This window comes from Nipponia nippon, unplaced genomic scaffold (genome assembly GCF_047370975.1).
Source record: "Nipponia nippon isolate SJK-2023a ecotype South Korea unplaced genomic scaffold, ASM4737097v1 scaffold_20, whole genome shotgun sequence".
Classification (NCBI taxonomy): domain Eukaryota; kingdom Metazoa; phylum Chordata; class Aves; order Pelecaniformes; family Threskiornithidae; genus Nipponia; species Nipponia nippon.
In genome coordinates this window covers 5000945-5018436 of record NW_028262337.1, presented here as the reverse complement: position 1 = coordinate 5018436, position 17492 = coordinate 5000945, and the positions used below count along the sequence as shown (strand labels likewise).

The 17492-nt window shown below is 42.6% G+C and overlaps 1 protein-coding gene across 4 annotated transcripts in view; it reads left to right on the top strand.

Moving 5' to 3' along the window:
* Positions 1-2209: 2209 nt before the first annotated feature.
* Positions 2210-17492, top strand: part of LOC104016600 (chondroitin sulfate proteoglycan 4-like) — a 53820-nt gene continuing 38537 nt past the window's right edge. For all 4 annotated transcript variants that reach the window (XM_087759894.1, XM_087759893.1, XM_087759895.1 and 1 more), the window contains exons 1-3: positions 2210-2339; positions 13148-13311; positions 13916-17485. In XM_087759894.1, the coding sequence (XP_087616020.1) occupies positions 2255-2339; positions 13148-13311; positions 13916-17485 (3819 nt within the window). In that variant the 5' untranslated portion in view covers positions 2210-2254. The remainder of the gene's footprint in view (positions 2340-13147; positions 13312-13915; positions 17486-17492) is intronic.

Below are 17492 nucleotides of genomic sequence, written 5' to 3'. Positions count from 1 at the left end.
GCGGAATAGATTTTAAGTTTCACATACCCTGAAATAAATGCATCACATCATTGCCAAACTTCATCCTATACCTTGAACCACCAGGTATTTAAAAAAAAAGTCTCCTTCTTTTTCACAAAAGTGTGGTAGCTCTGTATCCAGCGTGATACCTCCAACCACATCACTGATCTGTTTTCCCCTTGTCTGAACTCAGACCTCCAGCTAGCGATCCGGTCCAGCACGAAGTGCCCCTGCTTGCACAGCGTCCTGCACGTGGCCTCACCAACTCTGCATGTGGCACTGGGGCTCTCACACTCCCTGTCCCACTGTCTCTGCATTTAGCCCCAAAATGTCTTGTATGTATGGAATACTCCCATTTACCTACCTTCTGCCTCTCCTCCAAGCACCTTGCTGCACTGTTTTTTTCCTAATGTAGTTTTGAATATGGCTTCCCAAGGCCTACAGTGCAAGTGATGCTGTCCCTTTTGAGGTATATCCAAGGACCCTCATGGCAAAATTCTCTGCGCAGGGTTAGGGCAGCCAAATACTCCTAGGTGGGGATATGTTAAGTCATTCATGTGCAACACATGAATGGTGCAAAGGCAAAATAATTCCCCAGGCTTCCCCACCGCAGCAGAGAGTTTCACTGCTGCACACCTGAAGGTCTGCTTTTCCAGCCTCAGTCGTATTATCAGTCGTTATTCCATGTTAAATCCTTTATTTGCCCTTCTTGTTCACACCTTAGACTGATGCTTTTTTACAATTCCTTCCCTAGGTTTTCACAGATCTTCTTTGAGTGCCAGTCTGAAGAGAATGAAGTTTATTAGGCCTCTGCCTTTGAGATCTTTAATGAAGCTGTTAAGTGATAGCTGGGTGGAGATCACTCCCCACGATTTCCCTCCGGGCATGGATCACCCCTCCTGCCATGTACATTATTCTAAAACTGTAAAGACAGCAAAGCCTGCCAAAAATTGCTAAGCAAAATGTAGACTAAATGATGACTGCAAACCTCAAAGGAAGAGAAGAACCAGACGGCTGACCCAGAAAAGAGATTCATGCCATCACCATTTTTTTTCTTTCTGCAGTTTTGGAATATTATCTCGGTTACTTACTCTGCTTGCTTAGTGTCAGATTTCAGGTCACAAATTCCAGTCCTATGTGTAAGGGAGTAACAAGTTAAAAAAATAACCAACCTGTTGAGACACATTGCTATGCACCCTGCCAGCTGATAACATCAGAGAAAATTTTATGACTGCAAGGCAGTTCCTGGCACGGATGATGTATGTAACTGAAGGCATGTCTGCATATTTGAATTAAGTACGGTAAGTGGCTTATATGCCAGTGGTTCAAGTGTGCTCTTTAAAACATTCCCTAAACTGAAACCTTGTGCTGTCAAGCACAGGACACCAATGATGCGGTGTGAAATGCAGAGCTTTGTCTAATTTAGGTCCTGTATTCATTATAATCATCTCAGTTTCTGCTCTTAATGCTTTGTCTACCTGTTACATATTTCTTCCATAAAGCAGTATGATGTATTTCTTCATGCACAGTATGCAAACACAATGAGGGACAGGGCTGCTCCAGCCAGGAGAAGGGCAGGCTTGGGGGGCACCTCAGAGCAGCCTCCTCCCGCTGACGGCCGGACACTGAGGGTGTACAGCGGGTGAACGGCGGGTGAACGGCTGACAACAGCTATAAACGACACCTGGGCAGTTCCCCTCTGACGCAAAGACAAAAGCAGAGCCGTGAGGAGAGGCCCCGGGGGCAGGTGGCCCAGGGGCGCTCTGGAGCCTCCGTCCTCGGAGGTTTTTAAGAGGAGAGCAACAAAACCCTGCGCAGCCGGGCCTGGCCCCGCGGCCCCCCTCACGGCTAACCCCACCGCTCTGGACGAGGCCTGGCGCGCCGCGGGGCCCCTCCGCGCCTTGCGCTGCCCCGGGGGGACCCGCCGCGGGCAGGGCTGGGCGGCTGCTGCTGCCCGAGGGGCGCCCGGGGCTGCGGCGAGGCGCGATGCCCCGGCCTCCCGTCCCAGGCCGGTGTTGCTGGAGCGGGGGGCGGGACGCGGGAGCAGCTGCGCTGTGAGGCGGGAGGGAGGAGGCCGTCCCGGGGCAGCGGGCGGGGAGCGCCGGGCCGGGACCCCGAGGGAGCCGCCAGCGGGGCCCGGGCGGTGACAAACTCCCGCCGCTCCCCAGGGCCGCGCCCCGCCCCGGCCCCACCGCCGCCGGTGGTGGTGGTGCTGCACGGTCGGGCCGCGGCTCCGGCCCGCTGCGGCAGCGGCATGGCGGGCGGGCGGGGGGCCGGCGTGCCCGCTGCTCTGCTGCTGCTGGCGCTGCTGCTGGCCGCCAGCCGGGCGGCTGTCGCAGGTAGGGCTGCCCGCGGGCCGCCGCTATGGCGGGAGACGCCGCTGGCCTGCGGGCCGGGCGGCCGGAAGGCACCTGCGCCGGGCGGGGGAAGGGGCGGCCCCCGGCGCGGTGAGGAGAGGCGCCCCGGGCCGGGCCGCGGCTGCCGCCGCCGCGCTCCGGCGGGGCTGGCCTTCGCGCTGAAGCGCGCTGTTCGCCGGCGGCCCGCGGAAGGGAGCAGCCCGCCCGGGGGGTGCCCCGCTGCCCCGGCCCGGCGGAGGGCGGCGTGGCGGGCGGCGGGGTGGGCCCCGTCCCCGGCGGGTGAGGCCCGGCAGCGGCCGCAGCCCCTCGGCGTGGGGCAGGAGCCGCCGGGCTGCGCGGCGGAGCTGGTGGCTGGCGGGCCGCTCGGGGGGCCGGTGCTTTGCCGCTGTCGGCTGGCTCCGCTGAAAGCGGCCTCGGGTGTCTGGGACAGCAGCCGTTTTTGTGAGGGTGTAGGTGACCCCTTCCTTCAAAGTGGGGGCCCGGCCTGTCAGCTCGGGTTTGAGCCTGTGTTGATGTCTGTTTCCCCTCCTACAGCGGCCATGCTGGGACTTGACACAGCTGGACTTTCTAGTAAAAACAAACAAGCAAGACCCAAGCAACGTGGATGAAACCCCCTTTTCTTTTTTACGATCATAACTGTAATATGTCAGGAGGAAGGCACTAAGGCATGTGCAAGCATATATTCCCTGTGATTCCTTCACCTGCATTGGCATGCATGTGAACTAGCAGTCCCCACGTTAAGCATCAGCCAGCAACGGTGGCTATCTGTTTTTTTTGGCATCTGGATTCAGCTGACTTATGCCTGGCTTTTCAGACATGCCAAGAGCCTGCATCTCTCCCTGGTGGTGATGCATGTTAAGGTGCAGGTCTTGGGCAGTCACCAAAACCATTGGGACAGCCAAAAACTTCAGCTGGAAATTTCTTTTTCTTCTTGTAAATTACCAGTCTTTGATGGTCTAATTATAATCAAGCTTATTATTTACATACCTTTTTAAAATACTGGACCAGCAGGCAGTTGCAGAAGTATGCTTTTTCATACTCTTTGCAATCCCATGTGACACAAACCAATTGCCATAGCTCCCTTTCTTTAGAAATGTCGAGTGTCTCGTTCGTTTCTGTGATTGTATGGTGGCTATTTTCACTAGGTGAGAAGACTAGTTAGAAACTAACTCCTAATATCTAATTGTAACTTTAAAAAATAGTTTTCAGTTCTTCAGAGATTAGTGAAGGCTGAACCAGTAGTTTTTCTTGCAGGATTAGTTTCAGATATTACAAATGAAATACGCCTGTCTTGTCTTTCCATGAGAGAGTTCCTATGTGTGGGGCTCTGGTGTTCTCACCGGTTTTGTGAACAAAAAGCCTGCCTTCAGGGTAGGGGGGATTTTTTTATTGCTCATAGAGGTGTCTCAGAGCTATCAAGGGTATCAGGGAGATCTGATTGCCACTGAAATTTCCCTAGTAATAGTAGCATTGTCTTAAATGTCATGACGAAGGGTTTTGTTATTGATTTTGCTGGCAGCAATGTTAGGCCAACCGGTACTGCTTTGAAAACGCGAAACTGACGAACCACTTTATGCCTCGCTGTTGCAGGCAGCGCGAGGCAAAGCCAGAGCCAGAGGGTATCTTTCCAAACTGCAAGGTAGGGGCATCAGCCACGCAGCCTGCTGCTTGTGCTAACCTAGGTGCAGCAGTGCAGGGTGCTCCGGCTGAGGTGCGTTTAAGCTGGGCTCTGCCAGGCCATGTGGACTGGCATCACTACCACGTGAGCTTGTTAAATTCCAGCTCTCCTCTCTTACTCTGGCTGCTGCTATAGCTGTACCCAGAGATAGGGACTTCCTGCTCCCAAAAATCTTACAGTGAAATGGAAAACCAGTTGAAGGCTGGAAATAAAAAGAAGCACTAACAGCTTCTTTTAGCAGTGAACTGAAATGAGGTGTTAAGAGGTTTTCCCAACTCTTCAGTGTATTTCTGTGATAGAACCAGAATTTAACACCAGCTCTGTTCATTTGATGTTCAGTGCTTTAACTACAGGACTGTCTTTTATCTGGAAATCATAGAATCATAGAACGTTTTAGGTTGGAAGGGACCTTTAAACATCACCTTGTCTGGTGTGCAAAGCATTTGTAGATGCAACACAAGGATGTTCTCCACTGTGTACATTTCAGGTGAGTGTAAGAGTCTTACAGACTGTCATAGTGTTTGATTTACCCACAAAATCTCACTGTAAATCGTACACAGTGAAAGTGTGAATCAACCCTGAGAATTCCCTTTTGAATAATAGTTACATTAGCCTTAAAGGGCCATTCCCAGTCAATCTGGCAGCTCCCTTTTCCACTTCCATTTTTCCCCTGCCCCTTATGTGCTGTTGATGTCATCTGCTACCAGCTTAGATGAGAGGACAAAGATGGAAGTACTATTTTTTCATTATGAAGTGTCTTATTTTGGTTCTTCGTTTTCTTTCTGTCATTCTGCTGTATTATTTCTGCTCTTTGTCCTTGTAGCAAAGTTTCATTAACCAAACTCCTGTTCTGTGAAGTATCAGCACTGATTTGGAGACTGTAAGATTTGTAAGCAAACCATATTACCTAAGGTATTCTGTGTACTAGTAGTGCTTTTCAGTCTCACCAGTTGAATTTGATTATATCTGTGATGTAGCAAGTACTGACTTAAAAAGGAACATTCAAATATGGTTCCATCTAGCTGTAAGAGAAAATGAAGAAGCCATGAGTGCATTTTTATTTATGAGGATATATTTTCTGAAGCTTTTTCCCCCGAGGTGATTATTAGTAATTGCTACTGAATCAGACTGAAAGGAGATTCACTTTTCTTTCCCCCTGCAAAAGCAAGAGGCATTGAGATTCACTGTAAAGGACAGGGCTATCGTAAGCATCAGATTACACCTGCGTAACAGCAATCTTCGTTTCATCCTGCTCATGAAGTTCTAGTTAGTACTTTAAGGCCCATTCAGTCTAGTTTTAATGGGCAGTCACACAAACTGTTAGGTTTTCTAACATGAGGTCAGATTATAAGCAGAAACTTGAGAAAAATCAGTCACGAATCTGATTCTTCACTGCTGTTCGGAAGAAAAAAGCAAATATGAAATTACTTTAAGAAAGTAATTGCTGTCAAATTTTATTTTTCTAACTTCTAGTTTGCTTGAGCTTTGAACCACCAGAACTGATCATCTTTATTTCTAGAATACGCAGCTCCTGACAACTCCATGAAACCTATGACAATTTCTTTTACTATTTCCATTATACAAAAGTAGAGATTTTTATCACTGATGTTTTATAAAGTATATGCAGACCTTTCCAAAGTTCCAACAAAATGTTAGCCATGTAAGATATTTTGCCTGAAAGAATTATTTTTCAGTTAGGACAGCTTCATATAATGAATTCTTCTTTTTATCCTGTCTTCATAGCATCTTTTTCACACCACTTGGAGATGTTTATTTCAGAAGCTTTAGTATAAATTAATCACTTTTAAAGTAATTCTATGTGTGTGCTACAGCCTAATATTTTTTTCTCCTAAATATTTTTATATACTCTGAAGTTAGGATTCTCCTATGGTCACAATGGTTGCAAACATATTACTTGCAGATTCAAGGTGAAAGAAGGAATTACAACTAGGTAGGGAAATAAACGTACAAATCACAAAATTTCGGAACAGATGCTTGCAGCATGTGAAAGAATCACTTTGGCTCAGTTGTTCTGATAAATGGTTCCAGCTAAGTTCCTCAGCACAAAACTGAAACATGCTAAAGCTACAAACTTTTGTAGCAATAGAGTCAGTATTTGTAGAGCACACTAGGGTGTTCACTTCAGAGAGGGCTGACAGCTCTTCCGGTGGTGCAGTAGGTGAAGTCTTGGACCTGGGTGCAAAGCTCTCTTAGCTGGAAGGAGCTGGAGAAATGGTTTGGTTCTGTGCGACAGCTCTAAGCTTGTTTATAGCGCAGAATGTGAGCCCATGCAATAATTGCAAATGTGTTCTTTAATCCCCGATTCTGTCTTTTTTTCTGGCAGAGGGCTGTTAAAAGCTTGTTACATTGGGTACCTGGAGTTTGGTACTGTTTCACTAATGTTCTCTCCTTTTTTACTCTGTATCCACTTCTGCTGTACAGTCAGAGTAAACAAGGCTTTTAAAAGTTATAAATATCACAACAGCTTATTTATATTTGGTATTAATAGGCTCTGAACACTTGTTTCCATCACTGAAATCCTATTCCAAGGGAGAGTCTTCCTATTATATTTATGTTGGAGGTTGCGTGCTGTTTTTCCTGTGGTTTAGGGGAACAAAGTTGGGACCTGCATCTTCATCCATTGGGACCTGCATATTTTATCTTAGTTACAGCAGAAGCTATTTGGGACTTGTGGCGTCTCTCATTGTTTGCCCAGCATCTAGTGTATGGGGGCACTTCATGAGCCTTCAAGCTGTACTTTTATATAGCCTGAAAGTATTTTTACTATGTGGAAACCTGCCTTCATCTCTAGATTGCACAACCCCTCCACCTCTCACTGGAGCACCCTAAAAGACTTGGTAGTACAAAAGAAATGTGTCAGTACAAAAAACAACTGCTCTGTTGCAGTTCTGAGAATGGAGGAAGAAAGGTGGAAAGGAGGGTACAAACTTATACCACTTTGGTTTCTCTACAGCCCTGAAGTGAGCTCTCACAGAATGTGCTTAGTAGTCTAATATTAGTTTGAAAAGGTCTGCTCTACAAATGGAGAGGTCACACCTTTTTCACCAACCACAGGGACAAACAGGCTGCACTCTTAGCCAGAGCTTCTACTTGAACATCCAAAGCAGTAGGAAGTCAAAAACATACCTGAATTTGTCAACAGACAGATAGAAAAACACTATCATCTGTAAGATTAATACTTATCTGAGCTACCTGTGCTGGTTGATTTCTGTTCCTGTTACACTTTTGTGAATGATCTGCAGGGGACAAATCTTCAAGGTGCAAATCTCAGCTGGACAATGGGAAGCTTATTCATTCAAATAACTAAAGCAGGTGTTGCCTCTAGATGTACTAGAGGTGATGAAGCCAGTACTTCACCAGTCACAGCTGATGTTGTATGCACTTGTTGCACTTCGTCCGAGTGTGCTGTTAGGACAGATGAATTAGCCTTTATTTTGACTTTGCATTTTTCACATAGAAATACAAGTAACTTTATTTTCTTGAAGGGACATTGTACAGTTGGAGTATCTTGGGAGGGATGGGCATCAAACATCTAGCAGATAAGGACCTTCTCTATGTTTGGGGCTCCTAGATACCAGTGCAGCACATGATAAGAGCAGATGGTAGGATAGCAGGTTCAAAAACAGTGAATGTGATTTCCCACCCCCACCCCCCCCCCCCGCCTTCTTTTAATTCCTTTTTATACAGCCAGCCTGTAGAGGTCACTGATACAGATTATTAGTGAGGCTACTGCAAAGACTGTGGTCTCAGCTGAGGAGTTACTGTGGCACAGAAGTGACTCTTGTCTTTGCAGTGGACAGCAAACAAGCCAACAGCACCTCCTGGCATGGCAGTTCTGGAGTTTGGAGAGGATCCTGGCTGAAAATACATGGGCAATGTTAGACTTAATCCTTTACTTTTATGATTTTATCTTTACTGACTAGGTAGTGTAATAGATTGCATGACCTTCCCCCCGCCCCCACCCCTCCCTGTAAATCAATAGTTGTTTTCACAGAAAATTAGCAGGCTACATAGGAACAGTTTGTCTGAGCAGCAGTAGTTCTGTGGCCTAATTATGACATTTATTGTAGTATTGAAAACAGAAGATCAATATATTAGGTACTAAAAGTAGACAAATGTTTTTGTCTACATCAGAAAGATTCAGGATGTCTGACTGTACTTTTAAGTGTTACCTACCTTGTTTTTCCTTACACTATAGGCTTCTGGCCAAAGCATTATCTTTAAAGGGCCTTGGCACTGATACCTCCTGAACATTTTGAAGACAAAAACATTGTCCAAATACTGGCTTATGTGGGAACTATGTCATTTTTCTTTTCTGCTTGAAGATGAAATTATGTATTTGAATTTTTTCATATAAAAGAGTGGATATTATGGGCAGGGAAGGGATCTGGTAAAATACCCCTCTTCTTTTTTTCATCTGGCATAAATGTAAAAACCTTTATGGATTACATAGGTATAAAGGACTTTCTGGTTAGTGGTTCAGGCACAGTAGGGAAAGCCATATGACTTTCTTTGGGAAGAAGGTGTAAAAGGGATCCAAAGAAGGAAAGGTTTGAGATCTGTGGAGCTTTGGCTGTTTCCTGTTGACGGTGGAGACCAAAAGGAGTTGAGCAGACACGAAGTCTGTATTAAATTACTTCCAATTAAGAAGTGAGTGTAGAATTGTGATTCCAAGATCACTGTTCGTCCTTACAATCCCTGCGCATTGCTGAGAAGATACGTAATCTAGTCTGAAATGAGAAATGCTGACAGAAAAAAAGGGAAAAAAAGAAAAAAAGCTCTTCTTTCAGTTAGCTCTTTAGTCTTGATTTTGTTGTTGGATGGATGTGCATAGCTTGTGAAAACTGTGTAGTGAGTCTGAGTTTGGTTTCTTGTCAGTACATTTCTGGGGCTGTTAGTTTTGGCAATGGAGAAGAGACAAGGCTTTTATTGCTTTGCACTTTGAGTGCAGAAACCAAGAGAAATTATTCAAGGTGTAGCTGTTTGTTGAATTTGATGATGTTTTTAACACTAGAGTACAAAAGCTGAACAGAAGGATAAAATGCCAGCCTAATGCCACCACTAGATGATGAGTGAAGAACCTTTCGCTCTGTGATTATGAAGGCCTCTGCTGTGCCTGGCCTGGTTTCTCGTGGTTAGTTCTAAGAAAGTTGTTGTGGACAGAACTGGTCAGGAATCTTCAGTAAAATTACGTGAAACAAAATTCTTAAAACTTACAGTTCCCATATAAACTTTATCTGTTATGATGGAAATATTAGGAGGGATTTATAGCCCCAATGTGGTATTTGTAGTTGGAGTTGATGGTTGGCTCTAAGGGAGAAGGAAGAGAGACAGGGACCACAAATCAGCCAGTAACTCAGGTTAAACAGATCTTTAAATTGGCATCCTAAGTGATTATGCCTCTATTTTTTTGAACCTTTGTGTATCTTTGTCTGTGAAGGGACCTTATAGCTGATGTAGATCTGGCTCTTATTCTCAGGTGTTTCCACCTGTCTTTTCCCCTTGAGGCATAGAGGTGTTACAGAATAGATTGTCTGCTCAGGCAATCCGAAGGAATCGTTCCCTACATGATATGCTGAACTCACCTGTTCCAGTAACACGGGAGCTTCAAGGCTGGTATTGTTGGTTGAACTCCACTTACTTTCCATGATGGTATGATTGACATCAGATGGTCCAGAACAAAATGTCCCCTTTTCAAAAGCTGTGGCACCAGATTCATTTTGAGGTCACTCATAACATGGTTTCAGCGAGAAATCATTCTAAAAGTGTCTGCTCTAGAAGAACTTGATTCCTATACTACAATAACATGCTGCTTAGTTTGGTGGGTACTGAAGCAGAAATCACGCCGAGGCACAGTAGGTGGTCTTGGCCCAAGATTTCATTTAGTGCTGGCTCAGTGCCTAGGCTGATGTTGAGTTTCCTGCCCCACCTTCAGTGATGGATTCTGACTCTGAAGTGTTTTATGGAGGACAAAAGCTTTAACTTATGTTTCTTTTTTCTTTTCCAGGAAATTAATATTTAATATAAACACCAAACTGTTTCCCAATGGCACACTGCAAAATACTGACTCTGCAACTTCATTTCTAGTTACTCTAAATTGCACTTAGTAATCCATGGATAAGTTTATCTTTCTGCTCAATTGTTTCCCCCAAAATCCAATGGTTTTCCCCCACATACTTGAGTCTAATGAGAATTTGATGTCTTTAAAAGTTATATTCAAATTCCATCAGCAGTCATTAGTTTTGATTCAGAAATTCACCAATGAAATTTGGGGGCTGTGTTACAGTGATCGTAATGAAACTTTCAGGACATTAACATCTGTGAAAGCTTTGGATTTCATTTGTTAATTTCTGAGGAACTTCACTGATAAAATTATAATGAAATCTCTTACTTGCCAGTTCCGCAGGGGTGCTAGGATGTAATGTAGCAAAACAAATATAAGTGCTTCTTGGAGACTCAGCAGGGTGAGGAGAAGGGTCTGTTGTCTTGGGGTGGAACCTTCTTATACCTGTAACATTATATTGATGTTCTGATGTTTCTACAATGGCTGAAGGAACTGGAGTAATCTTTTGATTAAGATAGGTTATTTCAGACAGCTAGGTTATGCTTCCTGTGACCTTCAGGAAGACGTTATCTCAGTGCCTCATTTGCTGAGATGGAGGTCAGGGGAGTCCTCTCCCTTACCTGTGTTATTGGGTCCAAAGTAGTATAGGGTAAAGACAATCTCCCATAGTCCATCTGTATGGTAGATAGAACAGTGACAGTCCTAGCCACTGCCATAATATGAATTTGCCATAATATAAAAGTTATAAACATTTAACCTGTTTTCTGACTTATAAATAAAATTCAGTCCTGACTTATATTGAGGGTTTGTCTCTAGTTCTGTTATTCCAGTGCTTTCTTTAAAACGGAGGTTCGTCTTTATTAACCCCACAGTAATAACATTTTTATATACAACAAACGGCATTTGTTCTCTTACTGTATAGATTTTATGGAAGACCTGTAAGGTATATTAGAGCTATTTGATGAAAGCTTCTTTTATGCCAGAAGTAAACTGGTGGGGAAGAATTCCTTTTTATTCAACTTGGAACCAAGTTTTCTATGCACAGTGGTGATTCTTCCTTTGCAAGAAATACACATACTTCAATAATCTAAAAATCTTTCCTGTGTTTCTGTGAGTACTTAATATAACACGCTATTACATAGCTTTTGGCTATGGGGTTTGCTGAAATCTTATTCTTGGGAAAGCCACCTAAAATTTTTATATGTACTACAGCAAATTTTTAGATACTATTAGTGATTGATTCATGAAACAGCTGGTTAACGAGACCTTTGATTTGGTGCTCTGTAATGTGCAGAATACAGTTCAGAGTCTGAGTTAAAGCCACACTTTCTAAGAGTCATCAGTGTGTTAGATTCAGCAGAGGGTCAGCTAATATAGAGACAGGAACAATTAAACCTCAAAAGTCCTCTGCAGTTACACTTAATTTTAAAAAGAACTGTGTTAAAATGAGAAAATTGTCTCAGAGTGAAGCTAAAAGCTGCAAAATAAATATTTAACTGGTGGTATCCTTAAAGAGTTGTGTCCAAACACAGCTGAAAGCATCATAAACGCTGGCAAATGTCATGTGAAAATAGACAGGCCTGGGAAAAAAAAAGGTCAAGGGTCAGCTAGCTGAAGGAATCAAAGCTTTTACTAAATCCTTCTTAAATACGTCAAGAACAAAAACCCAGTAGAGGGTCTGTGCAGCCAGTTGATTAAGTTATCATTATAAAAGAAGCACTTGGAAAGGGCATGGCTACTGCAGAGAAGCTAAACGAAATGGCGTTTACTGCTAATTGGGAAGATTCCCAAACTGAAATTCCTCTTTTGAGGGGGAACGAGAGGGCTTGACCTAAACAAAATCTCAGGGATGAAATTGCTTACTTGCTAAGGGTAATGTCTGGTCTCATGCTTTAAACTCCTTGGGTACCTGAAGCCTGGAGGGTTGCAAATTTTATGCCAGGGTTTAAAACAAGAATGACCAGAGGACTGTAAGCCTCACATCCATACCATTCAAATTTATAGATATTGTAACAAAGGATAAAAGTCTCAGTAGGGTTTCTTTGAAGATAAGTTCTGCTTTACAAACCTCTTGGGAGTTTTCTTGGTGGAGGTGGGAAAGGTGGCTAAGATTTAGATTCCCAAAAGGCTTTTTGGTGAAGGTTGACATCAAAGGCTTTTGAGCAGCCATTGGGTACAAATGCAGGGCTTTGTATAATAAGTAATGGATTAAAAGATAGGAGGAGGGGTAAATGATTGATTTTTTTTGCATAGGAGGGAAGTTACCAGCAGAGTTTTTGAGGATTTCATCTTGGGATCTGTGCTGTTCAGTATAGTAATAACAGGGATGGTAAACTAGTCAAGTGAGAAAGTTTGCTGGTGTTATTGTTCTTCAAGGCAGTGAAGAGGGGAGAAGAGTGAAGGATTGCAGCAGGCTTGTACAGAAATGAGTGACCGGGAACAGGGCAGCAGGGGTGGTTAGTGGCTGCATACGTGAAACAAGAGGACACTTCAGCCTGGAAAAGAGATGGATGAGACCATATGAAAGAATTGCACAGGTGGCAGGAGACCTGTGGGTCTTCTCATCAGAGATGACACAGGATGTCTCTGACAGAGAATTAAGAGCATGTTGAGATGTTTCCAAAGAGAAACTAGAGGAGTACTTCAGAGAGAAATCCTTTGGCAGTTACAAAATAGACTGACGGTGACAAGCTCAGGAAAACACCTGAAACAGAAAAATAATTAGAAGAGTATTTGAAAGAAAGTATTAAATGTGATTGCACTGTTCTTACAATTCCCTGTCGTCACTGTTGGAGGTAGAATACTGGCCTGTATTCACTCCCTGTCCATACTGGTGTGGCCATTGATCTCTTATCCAGTTGCTTGGACTGGAGAATTTGATATCTGAGATCTATTTTCATTCATATATAAATAAGTATATAGAGAGTTAATATAAGGGTTTTTTTTAATACATATTTCGCTGTAGATAAGGAAGATTTTTTGTGTGTGTGACTAAATCTCCTCTTTGTCTTCCTTTCTTTCTTTCAGTATCCTTTTATGGTGATAGCTTTGTGGAGTTGAACATGGCAGAAGCATCCTCTCAGACATCCTTACAGTTGCAGTTTCGAACAAGCAAGCCACATGGACTGCTTTTTCTTGCAGCTGGGAAGAAGGATTATTGTTTAATGGAGCTACGCTCAGGAAATTTACAGGTTTGATTTATAACTATAGCTAAAAAGATATGTGTAGCCTGTATTGTTTACTGTTTTTCTTCAAGCTGTTGTCTATAACAATTCTCAAAGTTTATGTTGAAAAAAAATGGAAAAATCACATAATATAATTGATAATTTCAAAATATGGTATTTATTTCTTACGATGGTAGTTATTAAAATTGTCCTCTAAAAGCCTTTAAGATCTTTAGATCTTAAGATCATTGTGCTCAAAGCATGACGTTCAGTAAAGGCAAAATTTCAGATTTGATGATGTTAGCATCATAGAAAATGTTTGGATCCAAATAATAGTTTTTCTACAAGATAAGTTCTTGAAAGATCATTGTCACTTGGGTTCTTGGGAGTTGTTGGTCCTAATGGAACTGCAGAGGAGTCCATTCATTCCCTCTTCTGCAGTTATTCAAGTCATATTTGTGATGGCAAGTAAACCTACACATAATTTTAGTGGGATTTTATTTTTTCAATTACATTTTGTAAATTACATAATATGAAAATTTATGAAAATTAATCTATTAACAATATATTAATATATGATTGTGAAAAATACCACTTTGGATTCTGATAGTTAAAATTCTGTCTCTTGCAGTTGAGAATTAACTTTGGCGTGGGGGAACGAGTACTGCATTCTCAGCAAAGATCTCAGCTGAATGATTTAGCTTGGCACCTGGTTGAACTACATCACGAACATGATAATGTCACATTGGTAGTTGATAAACATGATAGAACTAGTGCAAAAATGCCTGGAATTCTCTATGAATTAAATATTGATTATGGATTCTACATAGGTGGTACTAGTAAACTTGATGTTCCCTACCTTGTTGGAGCACTGCCCAGTTTCCGAGGATGTATTGATGGTGTGTCATTCAATCAGCTAGACGTTCTGATGCCTCTGAGACCTTCTCCTGGCTTTAAAAATGTGCATGAAGTTTCGGTGGGATGCAGTGATGAATTCTTTGCAGGTGAAGATGAACCCATTAGTTTCTTCAGTTCCAGATCCTATGTTTCTTTCTCATCATGGAACGTCGGTGATGAGGGGATCTTGGAGTTTACATTGCAAACCTCAGCTGCACGTGGCTTGCTGCTTTACCATCCTGGGCAAGCAGGAGATTTCATTGCAATGGAAATGGAAGATGGATTAATTAAAGCCTATGTTGGAAAACATAAAAGTAGAACCCAGCTTTTCTCTCGTAGGTCTGTCAATGATAGTCATTGGCACTACATCGAACTGAAATTTACTGCAGAATATTTGCAGCTGACATTGGATGAAGAAACTGTGAAAAAATCATTGCCTCCTCACAGCAAGCTGCCGCTTCTCAAGGGGTCTCTCTTTGTAGGTGGTGTAGATGACAGCACACGATCAGAAGTGATTAAGTTAGAGCTAACTTCAGTGTCTGGGAAGTATGCCAGAGGAGGGTCCTTCAAAGGTTGCTTAAGAGATCTGAAAGCCAATTCAGAAAAGAAATCACTGAAGAATGTTCTGGTAACAAAGGATGTTTCAGCTGGATGTGAAACGGAGAGTGCTTTTAATACAAATCTTTCTTTAGAGACGGCTGTAAAGAACCCTACTGTGAAAGCAGCCCCAACGTTTGCCATTTCGCCTGAAAGCTCTGTCTCTCTGAGCAAGGAAGACAAAAGCCATGTTTTAGTTCTAAGTAACTTGGTTGTGCTAGAGGGCGGACAAGCTTTGCTCGAATCTAAACATATTAAAGTCAACTTAGACTTTCAGAAATTAGGGATTCATCAGTCACAAATTCTTTTTGAAATAAAGGAACCACCCTTGCGTGGAGACTTGAAACTAGATGTTGAACCAGGGCAGGAGGTGAATACATTTACTATGCAGGACGTGTGGCAAGGGAAGATTCTTTATGTCCATGATGGCTCTGAGGACACTTACGATTATTTTAATTTCTCCATTTCTACCAGCAGTGACAGGATTGTGCCTCCATATTTGCAAGGAAATGAGCAGTATGTGTTTAGCATTACTATCACTCCAGTAAATGATGCACCCGAGATCACACTTCCTGAGGGAAACTTGCTTCTTCTCTTAGAGAACTCAAAGAAACGTTTGACTAGTGATCTGATAAAAGTTCTAGATAAGGATACGGATCCTGTGGATCTCAGTCTTTCAGTGCTTGGCAATCTGAATGCAGATGCAGGATTTTTAGAAAATTCAAAGCATCCTGGAAAAGCTATTACTACTTTTTCTAATGAGGACTTAAGAGACGGCACTGTTTTCTTTGTCCACACAGGCGTCAAGAACTCAAGGATTGTTCTGAGGGCGAGTGATGGTGAGAAAGTGAGCAACACTGTTGTGTTACGTGTCATGGCAGTTCCTTTGGATTACAGAGTTGTCAACAACTCAGGAATAACACTAGTCCAGGGTGTTACAGCTCTGATCACACCTAGGCATCTGGCAGTTGAAACAAATGCCAACCTCCAGGAGCTGGAGATACGGTATGAGGTCACAGAGACTCCCCAGTTTGGGGAAGTCCAAAGGCAGAATTCAAGGGGGGAATGGAAGCGAGTCAGCTCTTTTTCTCAACGCTCTGTTCAGCGCAGCCGTGTGAGATACTGTAGCACTTTTAAAAAAATTCAGCTGGAAAATGTTACTGACCAATTTAAATTCAAAGTTAGCATAGGAAACAGAATCAGTGAAGAGCACGCATTTCCAATCAAAGTGAAGTGGTTAAGGTACAGTTTATTGAAACATGCTCCTCTAGAAATTGAAAAATCAAAAAAGAAGTACTTGAATTCAGATAATCTTTTTGCTGTGATTGTGGATCTAGAAATACCTGAAGATGAGCTTCATTTTAAATTGCTGTCCCTACCAAAGAATGGACAAATACTGCTTAATGACCAGCCTTTGAAAAAAGATTCAGTCTTCAGTCAGAAGGATATTACTGATCAAAAAGTGGCATATGAATTAATCAGCAGATACCATGAAGACAACCGTGATTCATTTAGATTCCTCATTTCTACAAAGTATCTGGAATCAAATTTATATGACTTCAAAGTCTACATCAAATCAGATTTCAGAAACGTTATTTTGACTAACAATGGCCTAACTGTTACTGAAGGTGAAGGAGAGTTAATAACAAGCACAAAATTGTTCGTGCAAACACCAGATAATAAAACTTTCCAGTATAAAGTTATACAGTTTCCTAAGCATGGGAAATTAAAGCTCGTTCATTTTTCAGGCTCATTCGAGAGTAATGACAATCTCACCACTTTCACTAGCAAAGATATAACTGATAAGCGCCTTATGTATGTGCATGATGATTCTGAGACAGCTTTTGATGAATTTCTTGTCAGAGCTTCTAGTGAAGAGTCAGGAGAGTGGGCAGACTTTGATCCAGAAGTAGAACCTTTGTCAGTAGAAATTAGATTCAACATTTCTGTCCAGCTGAAGAATGATGAGAAACCAGTGCGTGTAATCGATAAAATATTTAACATAGTGAGAAATGGGCAGCGATTATTAACTTTGGCAGATCTTCGCTATCATGATCCTGATGCTGATTTTGATGATGGACAGTTGCTATATACTAGACGTGGCATTTCCAATGGGGACTTGGTGCTAACAAATGATACTTTGCACAGACTCTACCAATTCAAACAAGCAGACCTGGAGCAAAAGCAAGTCCTGTTTATACACCGCGGTGCAGATTTTGGGCGTTTTGTGCTCTTTGTGACGGATGGCAAGCACTATACCTCTTTGCTTCTAGAAGTTAGTGCCACTGATCCTTATGTTAGGTTGGCAAATAATACAGGCTTGTTGGTTCAAAAAGGAAAAGAGGAAACTGTTACAACAGCTAACTTAAGTGCTATTACAAACCAAGACATCAGAAATGAATGTGAGATTACATATGAGATATCCTCTTTTCCAAAATATGGAAGAATATATGTAAATAATGTATTGATGGATTCCTTTACTCAACTTGATCTGATAAAAAGGTATGTGACCTACAGGCATGATGACAGCAACAACCTTAGTGACACATTTAACTTTACAGTCCATGCTAGAGATGTCCATCTGGATGCTGGAGTGCGTGTTCGCATATATTTGGAAAGTCATCAATGGCCACCAAGGATTGTGAACAAAAACAATCTCTTAGTTGAAGAAGGAAAACCAGTTAAAATCAGTAAAGGAAAACTGCAAGTAGGTT